Source organism: Phoxinus phoxinus (genome assembly GCF_949152265.1).
Source record: "Phoxinus phoxinus genome assembly, chromosome: 3".
Classification (NCBI taxonomy): Eukaryota; Metazoa; Chordata; class Actinopteri; order Cypriniformes; family Leuciscidae; genus Phoxinus; species Phoxinus phoxinus.
In genome coordinates this window covers 41,137,975-41,162,103 of record NC_136878.1, presented here as the reverse complement: position 1 = coordinate 41,162,103, position 24,129 = coordinate 41,137,975, and the positions used below count along the sequence as shown (strand labels likewise).

Below are 24,129 nucleotides of genomic sequence, written 5' to 3'. Positions count from 1 at the left end.
CAAGTTATTACAGCCACCAATTAAGTGTTATATTTAGTCAAAAAAATTAGAGTAGAAACATCATTAATGAGTTTATATATAAACTGCCTTATGAGTAATGTAAATGTTTGTAAATAACTATTTCTTTTAAATAAATAAGTTTAAATAAGATTAAATAAGTTTGATTAATAAATGTATTACAATTTATTATCAGCTAAAAAAAAAAATCAGCTTTTTTTTGTCTACAGTCAATTGCCAATGGGGATGTTTTGGATCCCACTGACTTTAACTGTATTGACAAAAACAGTTGAAACATTTGTTCTGGATAAGAAAGTAAGTCTCACAGGTTTGGAATGACATGAGGGCAAGTGTTTTAGGTTGAAATATAACACGCACCATCACTACTAAAAATACTAGTACAGTTAGAATTTCTAAAACCAAAGTGTGAAAACGCAAGTGAAGCCTGAGCTGACATGGAACAGGAAGATGTCATGTCTTCCAGATAAAACACGAATAAAGAAAAGTAAAGAATGTTTCAATTGCAAACCTAGAGCACTCATCAGGCAGAGCAGTGACAGAAGTGTCAAAACTGTCTCCAAATCCAGTAAGAAACAATCTTTTTGACAACAAGCCTCTATTATCTGCCTAACCTGTGATGAGACAGTTTGCCAGCAGCTGACTTCCTCATGGAGCCTCGATCACATTTTGCAGCTCTGAGTTGGAAATGAAGCCTATTTTATTCACAGGTGCAGTTTTGTTGAACTAAAAATTAACTGCACATTATGTTTTAATGGACCCGTATGAAGGAAAACCAAGTATCACACTTTCCTTTAAAGCATCTGACAGAAAACGTCCGTACAATTGCATTGTGGTTCAATTCTTGGAGCACAATTTAAACTTGAATCAGCTATTTGTATTTATTGATTTTTAATGCACTCGACATAACACTGAATGTTTTAGGCTGCATTACATTCTGCCTGTGGTTTTGAACTGTCTGAGGTTAGAAGGCAAAATGATTCCTCTTTCATCTCCTCCTTTTATGATGAACCTGAACCTTACACACACACACACACACACACACACACAAATCCCAATCAACAGAGGCAGCAATTTAATTTATCCACAAGCTTGAAGGAGTCTTCTTAAAAGAGATGAGATTTTTCTTATTAATGTCCAATAGTACATCAGTCTGACCACAAACAATACGGGCTGATTCACCTTACTGTGACTACTCATTACTTATCTCATTATTGGTGTCATAACCTTTGTCATCCATCATTTTCACTTTTGCTGTTCTGCTGCTGAAAGTGTTCATGATGTGTGTGTGTGTGTGGGGGGGTACAAAAATAGGCATAAACAGTACATATAATGAAGCCAAATTTATAAGTGTAGGTTATTCTGGAAAAGAACTGTGTACTCCGTAAGAAACCATTTGACTGAAATATCAATGGGTTTGAAGTCACAGTTTTCCTCATAACAACAACAACCTGGTGCACTCCTAGAAAAAAAGAGGTTCAATTGTGTTCTATATAGATTGTCTCCATTTTAAATAACTCTATATTCCAAAAATGTGAAATGTCTTAAAAGCCTGCAAATAAATTCATGTTCATGCTTACAAATTGTGGAGAAAGAACTAAACTAAACCTAATTAATTAAAACTAAATTCACAAAATTATCCCATGATGGTTCAACGGATCAATGGTTCAATAAATACCAGCTGTTGTCTAAGACCCCATGCACGCACAGATCCAGTATAATGATACACATCCGATTTCTTTCTCAACTCGTTCACTTAAAGGCACAATATTGTAAGTTGTAAATATTGTAAGAGGTCGCATTTTCAAAACAATAACAAAGGTAAAGATTGATGACGCTATGAATGAGAGTGGAACAAGGGGAGATGTCATTCCAGAGATGTATGGAATTCACGAATCATGTTCACGGATGAAGTAACTAACACATTTTTGTATTACCTATACATTTGATCAGACTACAAGGAACAACTTTGATTAGCTGCAAGGAACGTGAAATGTAATGCTATTTTAGCCTGTTACTGATATGTGACTATTTGTCAAATGATTTGGTGGGTTAGTGCTGCGCAGTTTTACGCATTTAAAACAATCGTACTAAAAGTAGATTTGAACTAACCCACAATACTTGCAAGTAATGGCTAAATATTTGTGTGCAACACATACTGTATTTAGTTTCACTGCCATAGTCTTGGTCACCAGATATGATAAAAAGCATTTCTGTGATAAAAAACCTCAGAACCTAGACTCCAGAGTTGCAGTGCAACCAGGAAATCCCTTTGGACTGAGATTATCACAAGTGCTTCCCAGTTTTGCTTTAGATGGTCAGAAAGTGGGCAGACTGTAGGCGGTCTGTCTGAGACTGTGTTGGTTATCAGTATAGAAATTAAATGTCTTGGAATATTTCATATTCTATTATTGGTATTCTTCATCCAAGTTCTAACATCTGAACAACTAGTTCTTCTAAAGAAAAAATGGGGTCATTTAGCATGAAGTGAAAACATGTGTAGTACTGTACCTCTCTCTGTTCACTGCAGATCTTGCAAAGCCATTGAGCCCTTTTTTGACTGCCTGGTGTCTCGATTCCACATTTGGTGCACACCTTCTGCAACACAAACATGCATAGGTATAGAACAGGTCAAACAAATAAGCTGATAACTATTGTAAAATAAGATTACATTATTTTTAAAAATGCTTTTCTTTTTTTTTATATAAATGGGAAAAATGGCTACTGTCACTGGTAGAAAGGTGCCCTAGTTAGCGGACTGTGGAGTGAAGTGAAAAGGTTATTGTTAGCGCTGTCTGAGTGCAGTGAAACTCCGGCCTCAATGATTATAGAGAAGAGTTGGCACTGCTTTTGGTACCAGCACAGTGCTAGTTTTAGACTGCTTTTATTAACCTTTGTTTGAAACAAGGTCTTAGACACGTTATTTGCACATCCCAATTTTAAATTCCCATCTTGCATGCCAACTACTGCTTCCGTGTCCCATCTCGGTGTGATTCTCCTAATGACTAATTGAGTCCCTATCACGATATATCAAAATACTTTTTTTTCTTTTTTTTTTTTCTTTTAAAGAGAGAGAACAGTGGTGGATGAAGTACACAAATCAAGTGCTTGAGTAAAAGTACATATTACTCCAAAAAAAGTATCAAGTACTCCTTTTCAATTTTACTCGAGCAAAAGTTTAATAATAATTGATTATTAATATACCCAAGTAATAATAGTAAAAAGTACTGATTAATAAATTTTGAACGAAAATTCGTTCACTGAACAAAAACGTTCTGGAGAGTGATTTTGTGACTCTCTGTAATGGTACCACGAGCCGTCGCTCATTGACTGATCGTAGGCTTCTGGTAGGGATGTAGACTTGTAAGAGCGAGTGAACTTGATGCGAGCAGTGAGTGGTAGCCAGTGCAGAGAGATAAAGAGAGATGTGACGTGGGCCCTATAGGGCTCGAAGACAATAGCGTTCTGGATTGCACATGATAGAAGTCCAGCCAGAAAAGCATTGCAGTGATCAAGCAAAGCAATGACCAGGGCCTGGACCAGAAGTTGTGCTGCATGCTCAGTTAGGAAAGGCCTGATCTTCATGACGTTGTGTAGTGCAAACCTGCACAGTCCTCAAAGATTCCTCCAGATAAAGTACATACTTGAAAAATGGACATAAGTACAGTAACAAAAGTAAAAATAAGTACAGTAACAAGTAAAAATACTTTCTTACAATCCACCACTGTAATAGAATACACAGCATCTTAATTAGTACCCTACTACTAGTCTTTTAGCTAAATCGTTTTTGTTTTTACTTGAAACTAGAAAAAGCTATTTGCAAACATAAGAAAATTAAATGTAGTACAAGTAAATTTATTAAAAAAGAACAAATATACATTCAAGTTTTAGCTTCTTTACTTTGGTTACCGGTTCATTTTCGGGTTGATTTTAAGATCTTATTATTGCTATATTAAGCATTGAAGGCGAAGCACTGCTACTTGGGCGGAGTGATAACTGCAGCACCTGAGACGCGCCGTGGTGAGGAGCAGAGAGTTCGTTCAGAGCGCGTCTTAGGTGCTGCGGTTATCACTCCGCCCAAGTAGCAGTGCTTCGCCTTCAGAGAATATAGTTCCCAGTATTTATACGGTTAAAATATGTCTGTGTCTCATGTGACTGTTTTTTGTACACTCTGTGACTATACAAATCACAACATGTAAATAGGAAAATGTTTGCGTTATTGTGTCACTTATTTGGATTAGTATGCTAGCTGCAACCATTTACAGCCAGTCTTTGTGCTAAGCTAGGCTAGCGGTGGGTGCGTCAAACAGACTTATAGCACGCACGGAGATGAAAAAGGTATGTATGGACTTATCTAACTCAGGGGGATAAGGTGAATAGGCTAAAGTCCCAAAAAGTCGGAGTGTTCCTTTAAGACCTCATGAAAAAGTCAGATGTCTTATTCTTGTTATAAATTGTTCAAAGATTCAGATATAAAACAAATGGTGAAATAACTTTTGCAGTGAAGGCTCCAATGCTGTGGAACAGTCTGCCCATAATTGTGTCTATTTTGAAATATAATTTTTTTTGTAGACTTGATTAATTACTTTGTTAATAAATCTTATTGTGTTTTTGGATCTTACACTTTATGGAGTATTCTGTGTTTGTTTTATGAAGTTTTCCTGATATTGTATATTTTGTAATGCTCTTTGTGTCTTTATTTGTATAGTTCTTTTAAATTACCATCTGTATGCTATGCATCTTTATTTTATTAGGTTTAGGCTACACTTTATTTTAAGGTATTCATGTTACACTGTAATTATACATTTAGGTACCGAGTAATATTAATTAACTACGTGTACTTACTATAGGGTTAGGATTGAGGTTTGATTTTGGATTTGCAGCATGCAATTATGCACAATTTATAGTTATTACACAGTAACTACATGTAATGTGCAACAAGGACATATTTATAAATATTTACATTATAAATATGTGCTTCAAACAACATACAGGAAAGTGTTGTATTGTGCATCACTGTTATTTAACAGTTGTTTTTAAGATTACATTTGATTTGCCAAGTTTACCTGCAAGATAATTGGAAATGAAATTTTTTATATGTAGAAGTAAAAACATGTCCACCCTGCAATCGTGCAGATTGTGAGAAGCATCGTCCCCTCCACACTAAAATTAAATTACAGTGGGAGATATTACTGTAGACTCTGACGGCTTGGTTTTTAAGAATCAATTTGAAGTTGAGGGCTGTGATACGCCGTAGTAATAAAAAAGAGCAAGAACCTTTAATCAGGCTTTATGTGATAGAAGACAAACACTAGATTGAAGTGCAAGTAATTTAGTTTCAGCAGAACTTCTATATACTAAAATTGCTTTGAGATAGAGTGAGCGAGGGAGGAAAAGAGAGAAAAAATCTGTTCAATTTCCGTTAAATACTTCTAAAGATCCCTCTGTGAGCGAGAGCCATCTTTAAAGCTGCTGTAAGCGGTTTAATGCCACGCATAAAATGTCCCTACTGCCTGACAGATATCACTGAAATGGGTGTCTTGAGAAATCGCACTTCACTCTGTGACAGCTCCAGGCTCTGTAAATGAAAAAAATTTACCTGACTGCAGCCTGCATGTCTAAGCCAATCAGAAAGCTTGGAGGCGGCCTTCTGCAAACCTCAGCCAATGGAGTGAGTGTGGGATGGGGCTTTATTTATTTTAGCTGAACAATAGTATAATTGGAGTGTTTGGGAAAAAATAAACCTGTTCTGAAACAGTCATACTTAGTCACCATGAAATCCAAATGATAAAAAAAAAAAAAAAAAAAAAAAAAAAAATCAGCCTGAGTTTCATTTTTGGGTGACCTATCCCTTTAAGTAATAAAGCAATTTCTCATGTAGGCTTTTTTTTTTCTTTGCGTTTTATATAATGACCAGTAGGAGGTGCTCTAGGCATATTTATTATTTGAAGATTTCAAACATGTAGACTAGTGTGTTCATCCTGATGCAGCGCTGCGCAGACCAATCGGTGTATGACATCAAAGTACCACATAGAGATGAAACTGTATGAAAAATTTAAATCTCATATTACAATTATAATGACTAAAATTAATGCAGCTATTAATTGACTTAACAGATTTGAAGCTGTACTGTGACTTCATTCAATATGAAAATAAATGTTGATTTGGTTGGTTTCGAACTGAACATGTTCACTCCCTTCGGATTGGAATTTCACTTAAGATGGCGGAATACCCTGTGAAGTCTACTTCGCAGTCCACTTACGGTCGAACGGAACGCACCTCATGTCTTATCACCGCAGACACTCTCTAGTTTCATTTAAATGCAACTTGCCGTCTTGCGTTTCAGTTTTTGATTGTATAGAAAATGAAATAAGAGGACTTTAGTATTAATACTATAATATTGTTGTAGTCACCATCCTGTCTGGATGATTGTTTTGTACACTGTACAAAATGGATTTATAAACAGGAATGATTTTAAAACAATCTCAATTCAATATTTGATGTCCCTGTAATTATTTCTGAGGTAAAAAAAAAAAAAAAAAACTCTAATAAGTGTACAATAAATACACACTATCCCTTACACTATCCCAAACTTGTAGTCCATTATAACATCTCCAAAGACACCATCTTTCAATATGGAGCTAGGCAAAGCTAGACAGACTTTCTTCAAATATTATAAACAGCAACTTAAACACACGCACTCTTTTTGCTACTGTAGAGATTGACAAACCCCCCAAGCCAGATTCCCAGTGAAATGCTCTCAGACAGCAAGTGCAGTGAGTTTGCTTTTTTCTTCTCTGAGAAAATCAATAATATCAGAAAGGTGATCAGCACATCCTTGAGTTGCATTGAAGTCAGAGAAATCAGACCACAACCTGAGAAAGTAGTAAATTGTAGAAAATGGCAAAATTTTGGAAGAAACCGTACAGCACCTTAAAACATCACCCTGCACATCTTTCTTAAAAAAAGTGTGTTGAACAGCTTAGAAGCAGATCTCCTAGAAGTGTTAAATGCCTCACTTCTCTCTAGAAGTTTTCCAAACTCCCTAAAAACTGCATTTGTCAAACCCCTCCTGAAAAAGAGCAATCTGGATAAGACTATATTAAGCTACTATAGACCGATCTCAAATCTTCCTTTCATAGGCAAGATCATTGAAAAAGTTGTCTTCAATCAGCTGAACAAATTCTTAAACTAAAATGGATACTTTGACAATTTTCAATCTGGCTTCCGATCGCATCACATCACAGAGACAGCGCTCATAAAGATAATAAACAATATTCGCTTACGGTAAATACTGATACAGGCAAATTATCAGTGCTGGTACTACTCGACCTCAGTGCTGCATTTGACACTGTCGATCACAACATACTTCTTGACAGGCTGGAAAACTGGGTGGGGCTTTCTGGGATAGTCCTAAAATGGTTCAGGTCATACTTAGAAGCGAGAGGTTATTATGTGAGTATAGGAGACCATAAGTCTGAGTGGACATCCATGACATGCGGAGTTCCTCAAGGCTCAATTCTTACGCCACTCCTATTCAACCTGTACATGCTTCCAATGAGCCAGATAATGAGAAAGAACCGAGAATTGGTTACCACAGCTATGCAGACGACACACAGATCTACTTAGCCCTATCGCCAAACGATTACAGCCCCATTGACTCCCTGTTCCAATGCATTGATGAAGTAAACAGTTGGATGTGCCAAAACTTTCTTCAGTTAAACAAAGACAAAACTGAAGTCATTGCGTTTAGAAACAAAGATGAAGTTCTCAAGGTGAACTCATACCTTCACTCTAGAGGTCAAACAACTAAAAATCAAGTCAGGAATCTTGGTGTGTCTCTAGAGTCAGACCTTAGCTTCAGTAGTCATGTCAAAGCAATAACTAAATCAGCATACCATCATCTGAAAAATATTGCAATAATTGGATGCTTTGTTTCCAGTCAAGACTTAGAGAAACTTGTTCATGCTTTCATCAGCAGCAGGGTGGATTACTGTAATGGACTCCTCACTGGCCTTCCCAAAAAGACCATAAGACAGTTGCAGCTCATACAGACGCTGCTGCCGGGATCCTTAGCAGAACCAGAAAATATGAACATATCACACCAGTCCTCAGGTCTTTACCCTGGCTCTCAGTTACATTTAGGATTGATTTTAAATTAGTATTACTGGTATATAAATAATTTAATGGCCTAGGACCTCAATACATTGCAGATCTGCTCACTGAATATAAACCCAACAGATCACTCAGATCATTAGGATCACATCAGCTAGAAATACCAAGGGTTCACTCGAAGCACGGTGAGTCCGCTTTTAGCTACTATGCCAGCCGCAGCTGGAACCAGCTTCCAGAAGAGATCAGGTGTGCTCCTACTGTAGTCACATTCAAATCCAGACTCAAAACACATCTGTTTAGCTGTGCATTTAATGAATGAGCACTGCGCCACTGTTCGTCCAACTGTTTGCACTGTATTTTATATTATTTTTTTATTCTAAACTGGTTTAATTATTCTTATTTCTTTTGATTATTTTAATTTCTTCTATGTAAAACACTTTGAATTACCATTGTGTATGAAATGTGCTATATAAATAAATTTGCCTTGCCTTAAATGTCAACCTTAATTGTCTCGTTTGAACATGTTTGTTTCATCTTGGCTAGCCACTTGCTGCAAACTTTTCTTCGAGGAAAATTCGTGTTAATTACAAGTCAGGGAACTACACTGCGACCAAAATGGTCGCATATGCGACCTTTTGAAATGCCATTGCGACCCTAATTTTTAATAGGTCGCAAATGTATCACTGATTATTTTTGTACCTACCTTATGTTTTAGGCAATATGCTATGATTTACTATGAGCATTTATTAAAACAGAAATGTGTATTTTAAGTATACGTTTTATAACGTGCTCTGAGCATTCAACACAAAGTTAGCTTCAGCCCCGCGACTTATAAAGTAATCGGGTTGATGAGCGCGTTTATATGTCACACGTTTCCCGCTGTTCGCGCATAACCATTCTCCTCTATTGGTTCTTTGTTTTAAACAGCAGACGTAATATTAATCCGTCTCTGGTCATGATTTGGAGACAATAAGCATTGAACCGTTTTGCCGTGCTGCTTATATTTATCACGCAGTAAAAATGCCCCTCCTCGCGGCCAAAACCAGTCGTCTGTGGATGAGAATCCAAAACAATTAGTGGGACGTTGTCCTGCTTCACTTCACAGGCGCTGAGTGAAATGAGAATTTTAGAATGACGGGACACTCATTTATATGACACTTTATTCAACAGGAAGAACAGCTCGTTCCGCGCGTCATACGTCATTGTACATGCGCAGTCCTTTCAGTTTCGGTTTTCAATCCGATCAAGTGTTGACGTGTTCTCTCGATCGCATTACAAAAGGAATAAACCACCCCTTTCAATCCGATCGAAATTTCATTCGGATCGAGCTCAATCCGATCGATTAAGGTGTTTACATGAAGATTTTTTAGTCCGATTGAGCTGTCAATCCGATTATAAGTGTCCATGTAAACGCAGCTTCATGTAAATTGAAGCTTCACAATGACAGTATGAAGCACGCGAAGTGTATAGACCGGTACATATCCCGTGACGCAGCATCACTCCCCACTGCATTTCGGCGTCAAGCAAACCGAGCAAGTGAGGAATCTGAATTGATAATTAAGTTCAATGTAGCTTATAATATAGCCTTATTTGTTGCTTATTATATTTCACTTAATTGTGAAGTGGATATGCATTGTTTTTTTTTGTATCTTTAATACCGAATAGTCAATAGCTGCTGAAAATCTATTATTATATTATTTTATGGATTATATTTATTTTATTTTAAGAGTTCAGGAGTCTGCCCATCTGTGCCAACCATAGCATGTTGAAATCCAAAAATTCATTTTGCACATTGTGTATTGTATTTTCTATTGCAGTAAATCTATCCCAACCAATGTTAAAGAAAAGAAGGCGGCATGTGGTTTAAAAGATGGCAAGTAAAATAAAAAGCACATCTGTATGCAATACAGTGTCATTATTGTTCATTATTATCCAGAGCGGCTTACTATAATTAATTTGTGCGACCAAATCATGTTTTGCGCCAGTAACTGAAAAAGTTAGTAGCGCAAGTGCCACCAGTGGAAAAGGTTAGTGTAGTTCCCTGCAAGTGAGATACTAAAATACAGTAGTCAACATTTGAAGTGGATCAAAAAAGTGAATCAAAGTTGTCCTAAAACAAAAACAGGTATTGTTCAAAATTAATGTATAACTTTGATGAAAGGTTTTGATCCACTTCAAATGTTGACTACTGTATTTCAACTCAATACAATATTTTATGCCCAATTATTTCCCAGACTTAGTTTTGGTTTTGAGTTCAAAGTTAACTTGTATGCGTTCGCTATACAACAGTAGGTGGCGGTCACGAAGATGACTTTGCAGCAACTTTTTGCATGTTCTGCAGACAGGTTTCCCTCAGGACTTTTGTAAAAGCCAAAATATGACCACACCTCAGATTTGGTGAGCGACAGTGACCGTTGGCGACAGAATGTGGGCGTGTCAAGCGACACGAGACAAGTTCAGAAATTTCAACTATGCAAATGAGAAGAGATCTTCGCGAGCGACAACCAATAGGAAAGAAGACTTTCGGTGGAGCTCATTGTGATTTTATGATGAAAGTTTAGCACTGCTGCAGTTCATTTTACAGTATACCCTGCCTGCATTATGTTGACATTATTAGGGACAAGAAAATTTATTATTTGTCAAATTCGAATGACGTTTTAGTAATTTATGACAGTATGAGCGAGTTTAATTTGTTGATTGATCGATCGTTAATCTAGTAAATGATTTAATCCACTGAACACTGCTGTGGTAATATTAAAACACTCTCCCAACAGCATATGTTTCTTTTGAGCCTTCACAGTACAGAGACTGGCGACATACAGCGACAAAGACGCTGGCGGTGTGAATGGGGCTTTAAAAGGCTGAAAAAAAAATCTCCCGAGCACCATCACTGCCTTCCACCGAACAAAAAAACAACAACATTGCATACTGCGCCCGAGTCAAACTGATGCTGGCTGGACAAGATTTACCTTGAGTTTCCAAAATCGCAATAATTAAACACAGTTTTAATGATAATTAAACTTTAAACGATAATACTAACCGTCAGGACATTTTAACGTGGTTTACCATGAAACCGGTAATTTTTTCATCCCTACTGCGAGAGTGATTAGAAAGTATACAGAGCTGTCTGCTCTCGTGATATATCGATGTCATGAACGGTCTGCGTAGTGCCGCGTCAAGTCGTACACACCTATAGCCTACGTTGTGGTTGAAAATGAAAGTAAAAGAGTGATGCACGTTTGTTGCGTGTCTTTATAAAAATCAACACATTAATGATTTATCTCATCCACCCACAGGTCACGACCCAACCAGAATTAATTGGAATTAGAGATGCACCAATCAGGGCCGTACCCACCCCTGAGGTCCTCCATGTCTGGACCTCAGTAATTTAAGTGTATAATGAAGGTTGTGAAATAATTGCCTAATATTAACTCTACTTTGGTGCTGCAATGATTTTGCATATCGCCACGTGCTGCTTCAGCGGACTAACACAGCTTGTCAATGTCAAAATGTTTTGAGACCAATCAAATCAAAGTACACTCTCAAAAATAAAGGTTCTTCATTGGCATCGATGGTAGAACCTTCCAAGGAATCTTTCCATTTTTCAAAAGGTTCTTTAGATTATTTTCTTCACACTAAGAAAGGTTCTTTTGAGAACCAAAAATGGTTCTTCTGTGGCACAATAGCTAAAACAACCTTTTTAAACCCTTATTGTAGGCAGGCCAAATGTTCCAAGAAGCTGCGACTGCGAGCCGAGCGCGAATTCCAGCACGGAGCTTCACCTCACGGTCATCATCGGTCATGAAGTACAAGATAAGATGCAAGTAGCTCAACTTTTACGATAGAAGTTTTAAACGACCGACAGAAATAATCAGTTTGCAAAAGATTGTATCAATCAAATCTCAGCTCTAGAAGGGTGGAGATACAGTTCAAGATAAAGAGACTGTGAGAAGATGATGGAGATGAGGAGCAGGTTTGGCATTCTGTGCCCAGGATAAGATTAACATTATTACAATGCATTCCTATTTCACAGATATAATGTATGTTCTTTGCTAATTGCAGTGGAAACTATAAGCTCAAAATTGAACAAACAAACACCTATTTGTCAAGCAGAAAACCGATTCTTAAACACGAGAATCAGTTTAAATGTCGCAATGAATGATGCGCACTACAAAATGGAAATGTTGAATGTTTATGTTTATTGTTGACAATACACAATCACATATTCCAAAAAGGAAACGCATCCTGTTTGGAATATGTGATTATGTATTGTCAACAATAAACATTCTTTCGCAGTGTCTACGGATATAACCGCGATCCGCATATTACTACTGTGCACATTATTATTTCAAATGCATGAACCTCATAATCTTTAATCAAAATAACTTCGCCTCCCTCTTGCAGTGACATCTCTTGTCTTTAATGCGTTTACTGGCGCGAGGGCGGGACAACCTGTCACTCACATGAGATCCATCAATGACAAACCATCTGATCAATTGCGATTGGACAAAATCAATTCCCGGCACACATTTTTTATTGTTCAAGAAGCGGTTTCACTCTGATATAATGTCACAGCAGGGAATACAAGACTACAACAACTGTTTCATGCCAAATTTAATTAGCTAATAGGCTGATGATTATTTGTAAGGCAGCTAACCAATAAAATGGCTGATATTACAAACCAAAATGATTTTATTGAAAATTATTTCTATTATAAAACTTTTTATCATTAAATTTAGCCATCACAAGATTATAATGTACAGTATAAAAATGGATATTCATTTTGAGATTCCAAAGATTGCACTTAGTGTTCGTAATTAAATTATTAGTGTTTATAGATTAAAGGCAAGCGAGTGTTAGATGACAGCAAAGGTAATCTAAATGTAAAAATAGATCAATTGAGCATACTGTACATGCTCAATATCAATCAATACAGATAATTAAAAAAAAAACTCAAATATGAGCTGAAAACAGATACATTGTGCATCTCATACTCAGTCATAGTTTGTTTCTTACCCCAAGTATTGTATTTCAGCATGTAACTCAACAATTTGTACTTCAAAACATGCAGCTCTTAGTGGAATGATACTTTATAAAGCAAAAAGTTATGATTTTCACCTGGCGATGACAAAACTGCTGATAATCAGCCTAGCAACCATCCAAATCAGAAGATAATCAGCCTAGCAACCATCCAAATCAGAAGATCAACTTGCTAAAAGCCACTCGGATGACCATAGAAGGCTGTAATGCAGCACATGTTCACTACAAATCTAATTTCAGCAATAACCCAGCATCAGATCCATATGGTATATGATCAACACACATCTATTAAACAGATTGTAATATAATGACTGAACACAGAGGCGTGATCTAATAACAATCTAATAACAATAATGATCAATTCATTAATTTCCCCTCCACTGTGATTCCAGTGAGGTTTAGAAACAGCAGCTGGTGAGAATGATCACAGGTCATGAGAGAGCAGGAGTGATGTGAGCTCAGGCTCCCTGTAACAGATGCTCTCTCCTCACTGGCACAGACCTGCTGTTAAGGACCTCATTCAGTCTTTAGCACTCCTTAGTCCTGTGTCAAGTCACAGTGTGTGTCTGTCTCCAAGTAAACTACAAACTGTAATCCCAAAGTTCAGTGGAAAGTATCTGTCTGATGCCAAAATGTGCAATGACAGTGAACTATTGTTTATAAGATACACACTGCCCTCTTGTGGCTTGATGGCTTTTCTAAATTGATGCACAAAAGTATGATGCATTTTAAAGCAGCACCAGGTAACTTTTCAACCTTAATAATATATTTCCAAGTCTCTTGTGATGGTACATCAACTTACAATAGGTTGAATGACACGTCTGCCATAGCCTGACGGGGTATGTAGCGTTTTTAATCGTACTTTTAAACTTCGGGTTTCGGGTAGTAACCGGCGAACAAAGAGAACTACAAAATTCGACTGCTTTACGGCATATACGTCACTTCCTTAAAATCGGACGTGCGAGCCAAACTAGCGTTTGTTTGCCAAATGTTATGGTCATGGCCGAAGCAGCACAGAAAAGCAAGAAAGCAAAGGTTTTGTCGGAGGAAAGCAACAAGAGGAAACGAGAAAGTGATCGCATTAAAGGCAGAACGAGGATCAACATTGTTTCTTTGCTGGCGTGAGCTGAATGAGGAGGAGGGGTGCCTGATGCCACCCGTCCCGGTTTTCCAGGGATTATTCTCTTTTTTGAGCGACAGTCCCAGAAAATTCATATTCTTTCCCGGGACACGAATTGTCCAGTTTTTTTGTGAAAATGTACTTCTAAAGTAGAATTTCCTGGTTTCAAATTAAACCGTTTCCGTCTACTGTTACTGTGTTTTCTTCATAGTTGTGTACAGTACATCCAATCCTGTGTCCGTAAACGGGTAAAAACCATGGTAAAAACGGGTAAAACAGTGGATTGGCCAATGCCAGGCGTTTACTTTTATTTGATTGGAAGCTCAACTTATCGCCTAGCAACTGCCTGTACTGTCGGTCGGTCGGTCGCGCGCGCGCATCAACACACATCCAAAGATGATACAGTGTGAGTTTAGTTGCTAGCTAGCTTTTTAAAAACTGTCTATTTACATCTATTGTGTGAAATGGGGAGAGAGACGGACGAGGAGGATAACCACTGTCTATCAGGATAACACAACAAAGTCGGATGAGCCACCAGTGTCAAAGAAAATACTATTTACAACCTACAACTCAGACTCAGACCCCAACAAATAATAATAATCTGAGTGTCCCGGTTTTTCACAAATCAAAGGTGGCAACCCTATGCTCGACCGATGCGGACTTTCAAATATCAAATGAAAGCCTATGTCTAAACGGCGTGTACAAGTTTGATAGGGGCTACATTCTTGCAAGTAAATATATAAGATGTACAAAATAATAGGCTATTTTAGGATACCTAACATGTCTGTGATATTTGTTTATTTGTCTTGCCTCAAGCTATAATGCAAATCGATTTGTAAAATTTGCAGATTCATCTATGGTAGCTTGATATTATAATATTGACGATATGGTTATTATATCTACCACTCAAACATTGCATTGAAGTATCATATAGATTCAGTAAAACGGTAACCAATAGACTAGGCTACTATAATGACGCTGGCTTGTAAACGTGAGCATCGCGATCATTTGTCGTTTGAAAAAAAAAAAAAAAACATGAAATTATATTCATATCATGACATGCTGAAATATATGCCACTGTACCTGGATGAAGACATTTCACACGCGACGCAAGCAGAACACCTGCATGTGAACTCCTACAGTGTTCAGGGCTATCATGGTTGTCAACAAATGCACGTGCATGACAGAGTTTACGACAGTAGTAGAGGATAATACTGTTTCCCAACTGTAGGGGGACCCCGAGAGCAAAAAAAAGAAAAGTAACCTAGTGTTACTTTAAAAGAATAAGTATGTTTAAAGAAGGAATACTGTACAGATAAACCCATTTGACTAATAAAAATAATGTGGTTCATCCTGGTCTGCCCTAAGCACAGATCTTAATCCAAAACCACGATACTGAAAACCCATTTTAAACTCCTGAGGGAACACATGATGCATGCTCTTCAGGTTTTTTTCCAACTTTTTTAATGCAGTATATATTTAATGCAGTAATTATTGGGGTTATTATTTATTATCACATTAGATGTAGATTTCAGACATCTTAACTTTTATTATAACCTACAGGTTAACTGAGTGAAATAGTTCAATTTGATTTCTCAGTGTTACTATTATGACATATCTTCAATTGAAAATATGCCTGTATACAAGTCATACAATAATATTAACTTTCAGATTAACCTCTTTTACAAGGATTCTGCTTTGTTTGTCATTGGTTAATCAATTATTGTCAAAATAAAATTTTACATAGAATAGTGTATTTTTTATATATTAAATGACACATTAAATTATAAATAATAATTTTACACAAAATTCTGTCAAGTTTTACGGGGTGGGGGCTTCTTACCCTTCTTTTAATATTTTACATTTTGTGCTATAACAACTAAATTAGTAAATGTTTCTAAAATAACACATTTGCTGATGCATCATCATCCTGCACATGCTAAACTTATATCTAAATATTTTAGTTCTTAAGGGGGGCATCTTCCCCCATGTTACCCTATAGTATACACATGTACTGTGCACAGAATGCAAATTTCCTGTATGCATAGATTACTTTCAGACCCTCCTAGAAGATACAGCTCTCTGCTGACACTATGTGGCGTCTCAGAATCACTGCATGAGCCCAAAGATAGTTACTGCAAATGACTAAGCAGTGAGTGTGAGAGGTAGAGAACATGTGTAGATCATTTAGACCAGTTTGTACCATGCAGCAGTCCAAACAGAGGACGGGCGAAGAGCTCAGAAGACCAAACACCTCTCCACACAGCAGACACCGTGAAAGGCCATTTCCCACTGCAGACCTCCTCATGTTCTCCAGGCGCTCCACTAGACCCCTGAAAAACACACACACACCTTTACATATCAACTTAAGGTGTACACCTGCAGTCACTGTGAAATATTTTTGTCCTTTTATAAGGACAAAAATATTCATCTCTACTTTTGCCTCAATAAACTCCTAATTACTGCTTATTAGTAGTTAGTAAGATAGTTGTTAAGTTTAGGTATTGGGTGGGATTAAGGGATGTATGGTCATGCAGAATAAGGCATCAATATGTGATTTATAAGTACTAATAAACAGCCGATATCCTAGTAATACTAGTTATTAGTGAGAATTGCACCCTGAGAGAGAGTGTTACCCTACAACAATATTAGGCAGTTTTCAACATTGATAATATGATATGTTTCTTGAGCAGCCTTAACACTGTTATGCTAAAGACAGATTTATTTTAGCCCACCTAAGTGTTTCTTCAACTATTAACAACTGGAAGCAAACCACCTTAAATTGAACTCTGGTAATACGGATTGGCTCTAAATCTGTTGTGTCTAAACTATCTGGGTTGCGTTTCCCAAAAGCATCATTAGCCAACTATGGTTGCAAGTTCCGTCATTATCAGCACAGTTCAATGAGTCCGTATTTCCCGAAAACATAGTTCCAACGAACATTCGTAAACAGCATTGCAAATTTGCGTGTTTGAAACGACAGCTCTCGACCTGTGGTTAGAAGCATAGTTTCTTGTTTGCATGACATGTGGACTCAATAAATCCTTATCTTGAGCCAAATAAGCAAGCTGACATTCACAATATGCATCTTTTATTTAGAAGAATACATACAAATGTAATTTACGGCTTTTAGTTTGTCAAGAGATTTAAAGCACAGTTTTTGAAGACTGCGCATGTGCTCTAGAACTTATGATTGAATCTGGAAATAAAGCAAAAAATAACCGAGAAAAATTAGAAATAGTCCTCAAATGTCATGTCAGAAATTTAAAGCAAAACATCTAGCATTAATCAGATCTCAAACAGGTTCATTAACAGAAGTTATGACTCCACCACGTGCGTGGTTGAACGACCACTTTGCGACAGTACGGTTTAGGGGAAACAGTCGTGACTAGCTGATTGATTTCTTCAACAATGCATTGTACTATGGCAGTTAAGCAGCGAGTTACATTGTACGGGAAACGCACACCTGGTCCACTGATTTGGATGATGACTTGATAATCCCCTCTACCACAGTTCGAAGTCTTGATGTTCTGCTTCGACTCCACTCCACTTCCATTTAATAATCACATTGGTCAAGTGGCAAAGATAGCTTTTTTTCAACCTACAAAATCTTTCTCGTCTTCGCTCCTCTCTCAGTCAGCAGGATGCTGAAACTGTTATACATGCCTTTGTCACATCTCACCTTGATTACTGTTACCTTGCGTATAAACTTCAAGGGACTAACTCTCAATTACAAAGCTCTTCATAACCTTGGTCCTTCATATTTATCTTTCTTACTTCAACTGTATGCTCCTGTTTGTTCCTTTAGATCTTCTAGTGCGGGATTGTTAGTCACTCCTAAGTTTAGTCTGGTCAATATGGGTGCCAGGTGTTTAGTGTTGTGGCTTCTAGGTTGTGGAATGTGGTTCCTCCAAACATCCGCCAAACACCCTCTTAAAATTCTCTGAATATTATTCTTCAACTTTCGGTCAGTAAATTGTATCTTGTTATGGATATTTTATTTGTTTGTATTCCTAAGGTCCTGTTTGTATCCCGCTATTTGTTTGTATCCCAACCTAACTTTGACCTCTGTATTTTACTCTTCAGCACTTGGTATGTTTATTGTGCTTTGTTATGGATGTTTATTTGGTTCTGTTCGTCTAACCTATCTTTGTAAAGTGGCCTTGGGCTTTTGAAGGACGCTATACAAATAAAGATTATTATTAGAATGATTTCTGAAGGAACATGTGACACTGAAGACTACCGGTAATGGCTACAAAAAAAATTAACTTTGCAATCACAAGAATAAATTACATTTGAAAATGTATTCATTTGGAAAAGTTATTTTAAATTGCAATACTAGTTCACAATTGTACTGTTTTAAGTGACGACTTTCAAAAACATTGATAAACCTCACAGACTCCAAACTTTTGAAGAAGAAAAAAAGAAAGTATTAAATACACTATATATATCTTAGGCCCTGTGAGACCTCAAACAGAAGTCATGTTTTTTGATGTGGCATTTTAAACAAACTTTTTAAAACATGAGGCATAAATCTAGTTTATAATCAATTCGAGAAAGTCATTAAGCCAACCTGACAATATCAATTAATGTTTTTTGAGCGATTCAGAATTAACATCAAACATCAGGCTCAAAGTGTTTATCTGACGTGACAAGGCATAAAAAAAAGCACAAATGTGATGCAGAATAATCAAGTCTCACCCAATCCGGTGTTGCTCAATGAGCTCGAGCTGCTCAGCACGGTGGATGACACTCATGATGAGATCCAGCTCGGCTTTCTTAATTGCCTGAGCTTTCCTCTGTCTCTCTGACTGAAATGTGTGGATGGACCAACCTGTCTGTAACCTGGGTGGAATCCAGTCACATACAAGAGAAAATCACATCAGAATCAGATCAGTGAGAAATTAATCGTTAATGCAAACATGTCACATTGAAAAGACTTGTCTATTTCAACACACATTACATTGGGCGGTTTGTCAAATGACATGATGAAATGCATTTTGCGCAACCGAATAAAAAAAATAAAGAAAACACCTTACTTTGCTCTAAGCGTTAGTTGTCTGTCATTGGGACAGACCCACTGCTCATTCTCACTGCCAAACATTGTGTCTGTCATGTTTCACTGTAGAGCTGTAATAGAGCAGAATGAAAATAATCAAGTATTTTATTGAGTAATAGGTTTTAAGAATGTAATTGTCAGGATATATGTAGGTGAATGAAATAGCATTCACCTTCAACGTCATAGCCGTTCATTGGCTTTGACAGGTATTGTCTGTTCGTTGTGATAGAGCTTACACTCAATTATGTAAAAGTGAAAGGACGCGGCTCAATTATTGGAGTATTCATCTCACAACACCTGCCAAATGAGTTTGAGACCAAACATGAAGACATGTTGTGCTGTCTGTCTAACATAAGAGTCACTTAAATGGAATAATATTGTATGCCTACTGCATATACATTTAATAAATAATTGATGAGTTACATGCTAGTTAAACAAATAGTTGTAACAGATGTAGGCTAACAGATATTACATTGAAATTATTTATAAAATGCATTATATAAATTATTAATAAGAGGCCTTAAAGGAATAGTTCACTTCAAAATGAAAATTCTGTCATCATATACTCACCCTTAAGTTGTTTCAAACCTGTATGAATTTCTTTCCTCTGCTGAACACAAATGAAGATATTTAGAAGAATGTCAGTAACCAGACAGTTTCTGGGTCCCATTGACTTCCATAGTAGGAAAAATACTATGGAAGTCAATGGGTCAATGGTTCTAAATATCTTCATTTGTGTTCAGCAGAGGAAAGAAATTCATACAGGTTTGAAACAACATGAGGATGACAGAATTTAAATTTTAAAGTGAACTAGGCCTATTCCTTTAAATCACAGGCAAATGATGGGGACATCATGTCATGTTGACATTGCATTCATAAACTTTCTGCATCACCACGCACTCATGTACTGTATCTGTATTATGCATACATTTAAAGGGGTGGTTGAGTATGATTTCACTTTTCTAACTTTAGTTAGTGTGAAATGTTGCTGTTTGAGCATAAACAACATCTGCAAAGTTACAACACTCAAAGTTCAAAGCAAAGGAAGATATATGCTTTTAGAAAAAGTTAAGGACTACAACAAACGGCTGGTAGGGACTACATGACATTCCTCCGGGGTTAATGACATCACCACCAACCCTACAATGTAATGTACATAAACCCGCCCCCGGGAACACGCAGTCCATGTTGAGAAGAGGAAAAGTTGTTGTATAAGAATACATTTGTGAGTCAGCTCAAACTTTTAGCATCCGTCTTTTCAAAGTCACTCTGTGTGCATCTCACAACAGTTCCTATACAGATATAGATTACCATGACAGAATATGCTAATTGAAGATGGTTAACTTCACATCAGCAAAATAAATTAATCAACTAACCATTCAGAGACGTCCTGTTGCATTCTACGTTGTCACTTCTTCTTGAGTCTCTCCATCTTTGTCTGACTCCGTTTTAACATTAAAGGCAGAACAGTTTCTGTCATTTTAGTGTCTGCGTGAGGTAATCGCAGCTGCTAACACACATGAGCTCTTGAAACCCCGCCCTCTGCGGCAGCTCATTTGCATTTAAAGGGCCAGGCACAAAACGGTGTGTTTTTGCAAACACTCAAAAAGTGACAACTTTAACATCATGCTATATAAAAATATCTGTGGGGTATTTTGTGCTAAAACTTCACACACACACTCTGGGGACATCAGAGATTTATTTTACATCTTGTGAAAAGGGAATTTTACCACCCCATGAAGTTAAAGCATCTACCTGACATTCTCTCATTCCCTTCCTTTCTAACACACACACACACACACACACACACACACACACACACACACACACACACACACAGAGAGAGAGATACAATCTACCCCTTTATGGTTAACCAGGGCAAGTCTGTTTACTTTTCCATGAGGAGAACTGCACTTTATTTGGCTCTGCTGCACAGGCCTCGGGCACTGAGGACAACAGCTCCAAAAAACTACTTTGTTACACTAGCACACTTCACAGTATAGCGTTTCCTCTCAAACCAACACCTGTAATTCCAGAGAGAGAAAACTTGAAAGCTGCGAACCCTGGTATTTCCTTGAAGGAGTAGAGGTATCAAACATTCCCTTTTCTCATTACAAACTCCAAGTTACACGTTGTAGAAAATCGCTGACTGATATCCAGTAGGATATCAAAGAAAAAACACACACCTCTAACTATTACATTAACTACAGGTCTCTGACTCCAGGCAAGGCACCTTTTTTGAAGATGTCAACATTCAGGCATTCTATTCAAGTTCAATCCACTTAAATGCTGATAGAAAACAGGCACAGACAGTCAAGAAAGAGTGTTTACCTTACAAGAGGACAGACAAAGTGGCGTTACTGCAGGCTTTGTCTCAGCATAAGAAAGTGAGAGTAGAGGAAACAAGGCAGCGGAGGAGGAGGAGGAAACTCCTGATTACACTGATCTGGGATCAGGTTCGCTGCCTCTCTTGCAATGGGTCAGGTCACATGACCAGAGCACATTTCATCCAAAACATCCTGCTCCTCCACTGATTACGGTGATTGAATAAAGAAACAAAAAGAGTGACTGTGATGAAGCCAAACGGAGACAGGCCACCAAGGTGCTAGAGGCTAAAGGCTTTACTATTGACCTGGCCTTTAAAAATCAGTCAATATAAATCACAGTAATCTCATTCGCTTGGTCTGCAGAGGCACTAAATCGTTTAGAATAGCATATTAAAGGACGACTACGTTGTAAAACTTCTTGTGGAAAACAAAGTATCAGTGGAGGTCATGCAATTAAGTCGCATGGTAGATCAACAGTTACAAAGACCTCATACAAACCTTAAGAAAAGTGTCTGATGCCCTCAGCTAGCTAGTAACTACAAAGATGAGTTAAGGCTGCTCTGACTGTGCCTGCTCAAAGTTCTGTGTAAAGACGTATAAAAAGCCAGTCTAAATTATGCCTGCTCAGACCCACCTAGCCACAAAGTACACAGTATACAGTTGTAATTGATGTGTAAACCCATTTATGCTACCTCAGAGCAACATTTTAACTTAGTCTGATGCCAAACTTACATTGCAAAGGTGGCATAAAAGCATTTCTGAAGTGGCATTTAGGTGTCTTTACATATACTTTACATATATATTTAATGCTGCTCAGAGGTGGCATGAATGCATTGATACAGTGATTACGGCTGTATGCTTTGATACTAGGGACTGAGCGGGGTCAGAGCAGGCATAATTCATTCTTACTTTTATTTAACTTGTCGGAGTAAAGATGCCTTGGGTAAAGACACCTAAATGCCACTTCAGAAATGCATATGCGCTGCCTTTGCAGTGTAAAGAAAGCATTTATCACATAAAACTGTATCTCAAAGGCATCTTTAGACAGGTTTTTTTAAGGCTGTTCTGTGCCTGCTCAAAATTCTGTGTTAAGACACAATGCAGCATAAAAGCCAGACTAATGCATGCTCTGACCCACCTAAGCCCCTTGTAGCAAATTTACACTGCAAAGGTGGCATAAGCACTTCTGAAGAGGCAATTCTTTACTCAGACTCAAAGGTGGCATAAATGCATAATTTACACAGCATTTTTAACTGCATATTGTTTTACAAGGGGCTTAGGTGGGTCAGAGAGCATACGTCATTTAGTCTGGCTTTTATGCTGAAGCTTGAGCAGGCACAGAGCAGCCTTAACTCAGCTGGCTTTGTATAACAATATGGAGGTAAAGTTGCAGTGTAAATGCATTTAATGCACCTCTGAGTGTGTAAAGACACATAATTGCCACTTCAGGAGAGCTTCTGTGACACCTTTGCGGTAAATTTCCCATCAGATGCACCCTATAACTTAGGTTTTATTAGCTTGTTTGAATTATTTCAGTCAATAAAAAAATAAGCCAATAAAACTCTATTTGCACACTTTAGATAAAACAACAAGCACATAAAAGTATAGCATTATTTTCTAGTGACCATGTTCACGGTTATTGTGATGAACTACAGCTTCTTGATTATGATTACTCTCCTAGCACACGTGTAAACACTAAAAACACCTTGAGAGCAGATGGTTAGAAATGAAGCGTCCCAGAAAAGAAAGTGAAGTTTGGGAGAGAAAAAAAAAACCTCTAGCATAATTTGTTTAGTCTCACATGGTTTAATATCTTGTTTGTTGTTTAATCCAATCCTGAAAATCTTCTTTAAAATCTCTGCAAAACCGTGAATTTGACAATTGATTTTGTTAAAAGCAAATGTTTATTCCCAAACAAACAACATAAATGATAACAAACAGATGGTCTAAAAACACAGCAAGTGCAAGCCTTACCTTTGAGACGTGGTGTTTCCATTAGAAACAACAGTTAGAAGTTATTATGTTCTTCACAAATTCTGTTCAGCGGTCGGACACAAACCCCCATAGGCAGGGTTCAAGTTGTGCGAAGCCAAAAGGTAGCAGGTGTCACAGAAAATCCCGTGGATACTAGTGTGAAGAGGTGTTTATTGTGTGAGCGCGAGTGCTTTGAGGTTTGTTGGCCGCTGTGAACTTGAGCCACACAGTACAGTTTATCTTCAACTCTGTAAAAAGAGTGTGACGGGAAAATCTGAGGTCACACCTTCAGTTCCTATCAGGCACAGCAGATGTTGGAGAGCTGACCACGTGCTCGCTCCCGGGCAAACGCGCGCACATAACATATACGCGGCGCGTGCGAGTTTCCAATGAGAAAGAGGAAGTATGGTGAACTGTTGGCTTTTTATTTATTTATGTTCAATTTAAACAAAAGTATTTTAGCGGATTGTCCTGCTCAA

General features: G+C 37.5%; 1 protein-coding gene across 3 annotated transcripts in view; it reads right to left on the bottom strand.

The window, feature by feature from the left end:
• The window catches only part of doc2b (double C2-like domains, beta), a 256,275-nt gene extending 232,225 nt beyond the window's left edge, over positions 1–24,050 (bottom strand). For 2 of the 3 annotated variants that reach the window (XM_079608666.1, XM_079608667.1), the window contains exons 1-5: positions 23,651–24,050; positions 19,330–19,420; positions 18,992–19,135; positions 16,494–16,623; positions 2,527–2,613 (exon numbers count right to left, since the gene is read on the bottom strand). In XM_079608666.1, the coding sequence (XP_079464792.1) occupies positions 2,527–2,613; positions 16,494–16,623; positions 18,992–19,135; positions 19,330–19,406 (438 nt within the window). In that variant the 5' untranslated portion in view covers positions 19,407–19,420; positions 23,651–24,050. Of the gene's footprint in view, positions 1–2,526; positions 2,614–16,493; positions 16,624–18,991; positions 19,136–19,329; positions 19,421–21,680; positions 21,738–23,650 lie in introns of those variants that run through there. The other variant, XM_079608668.1, reaches the window with a different exon arrangement.
• Positions 24,051–24,129: the final 79 nt, after the last annotated feature.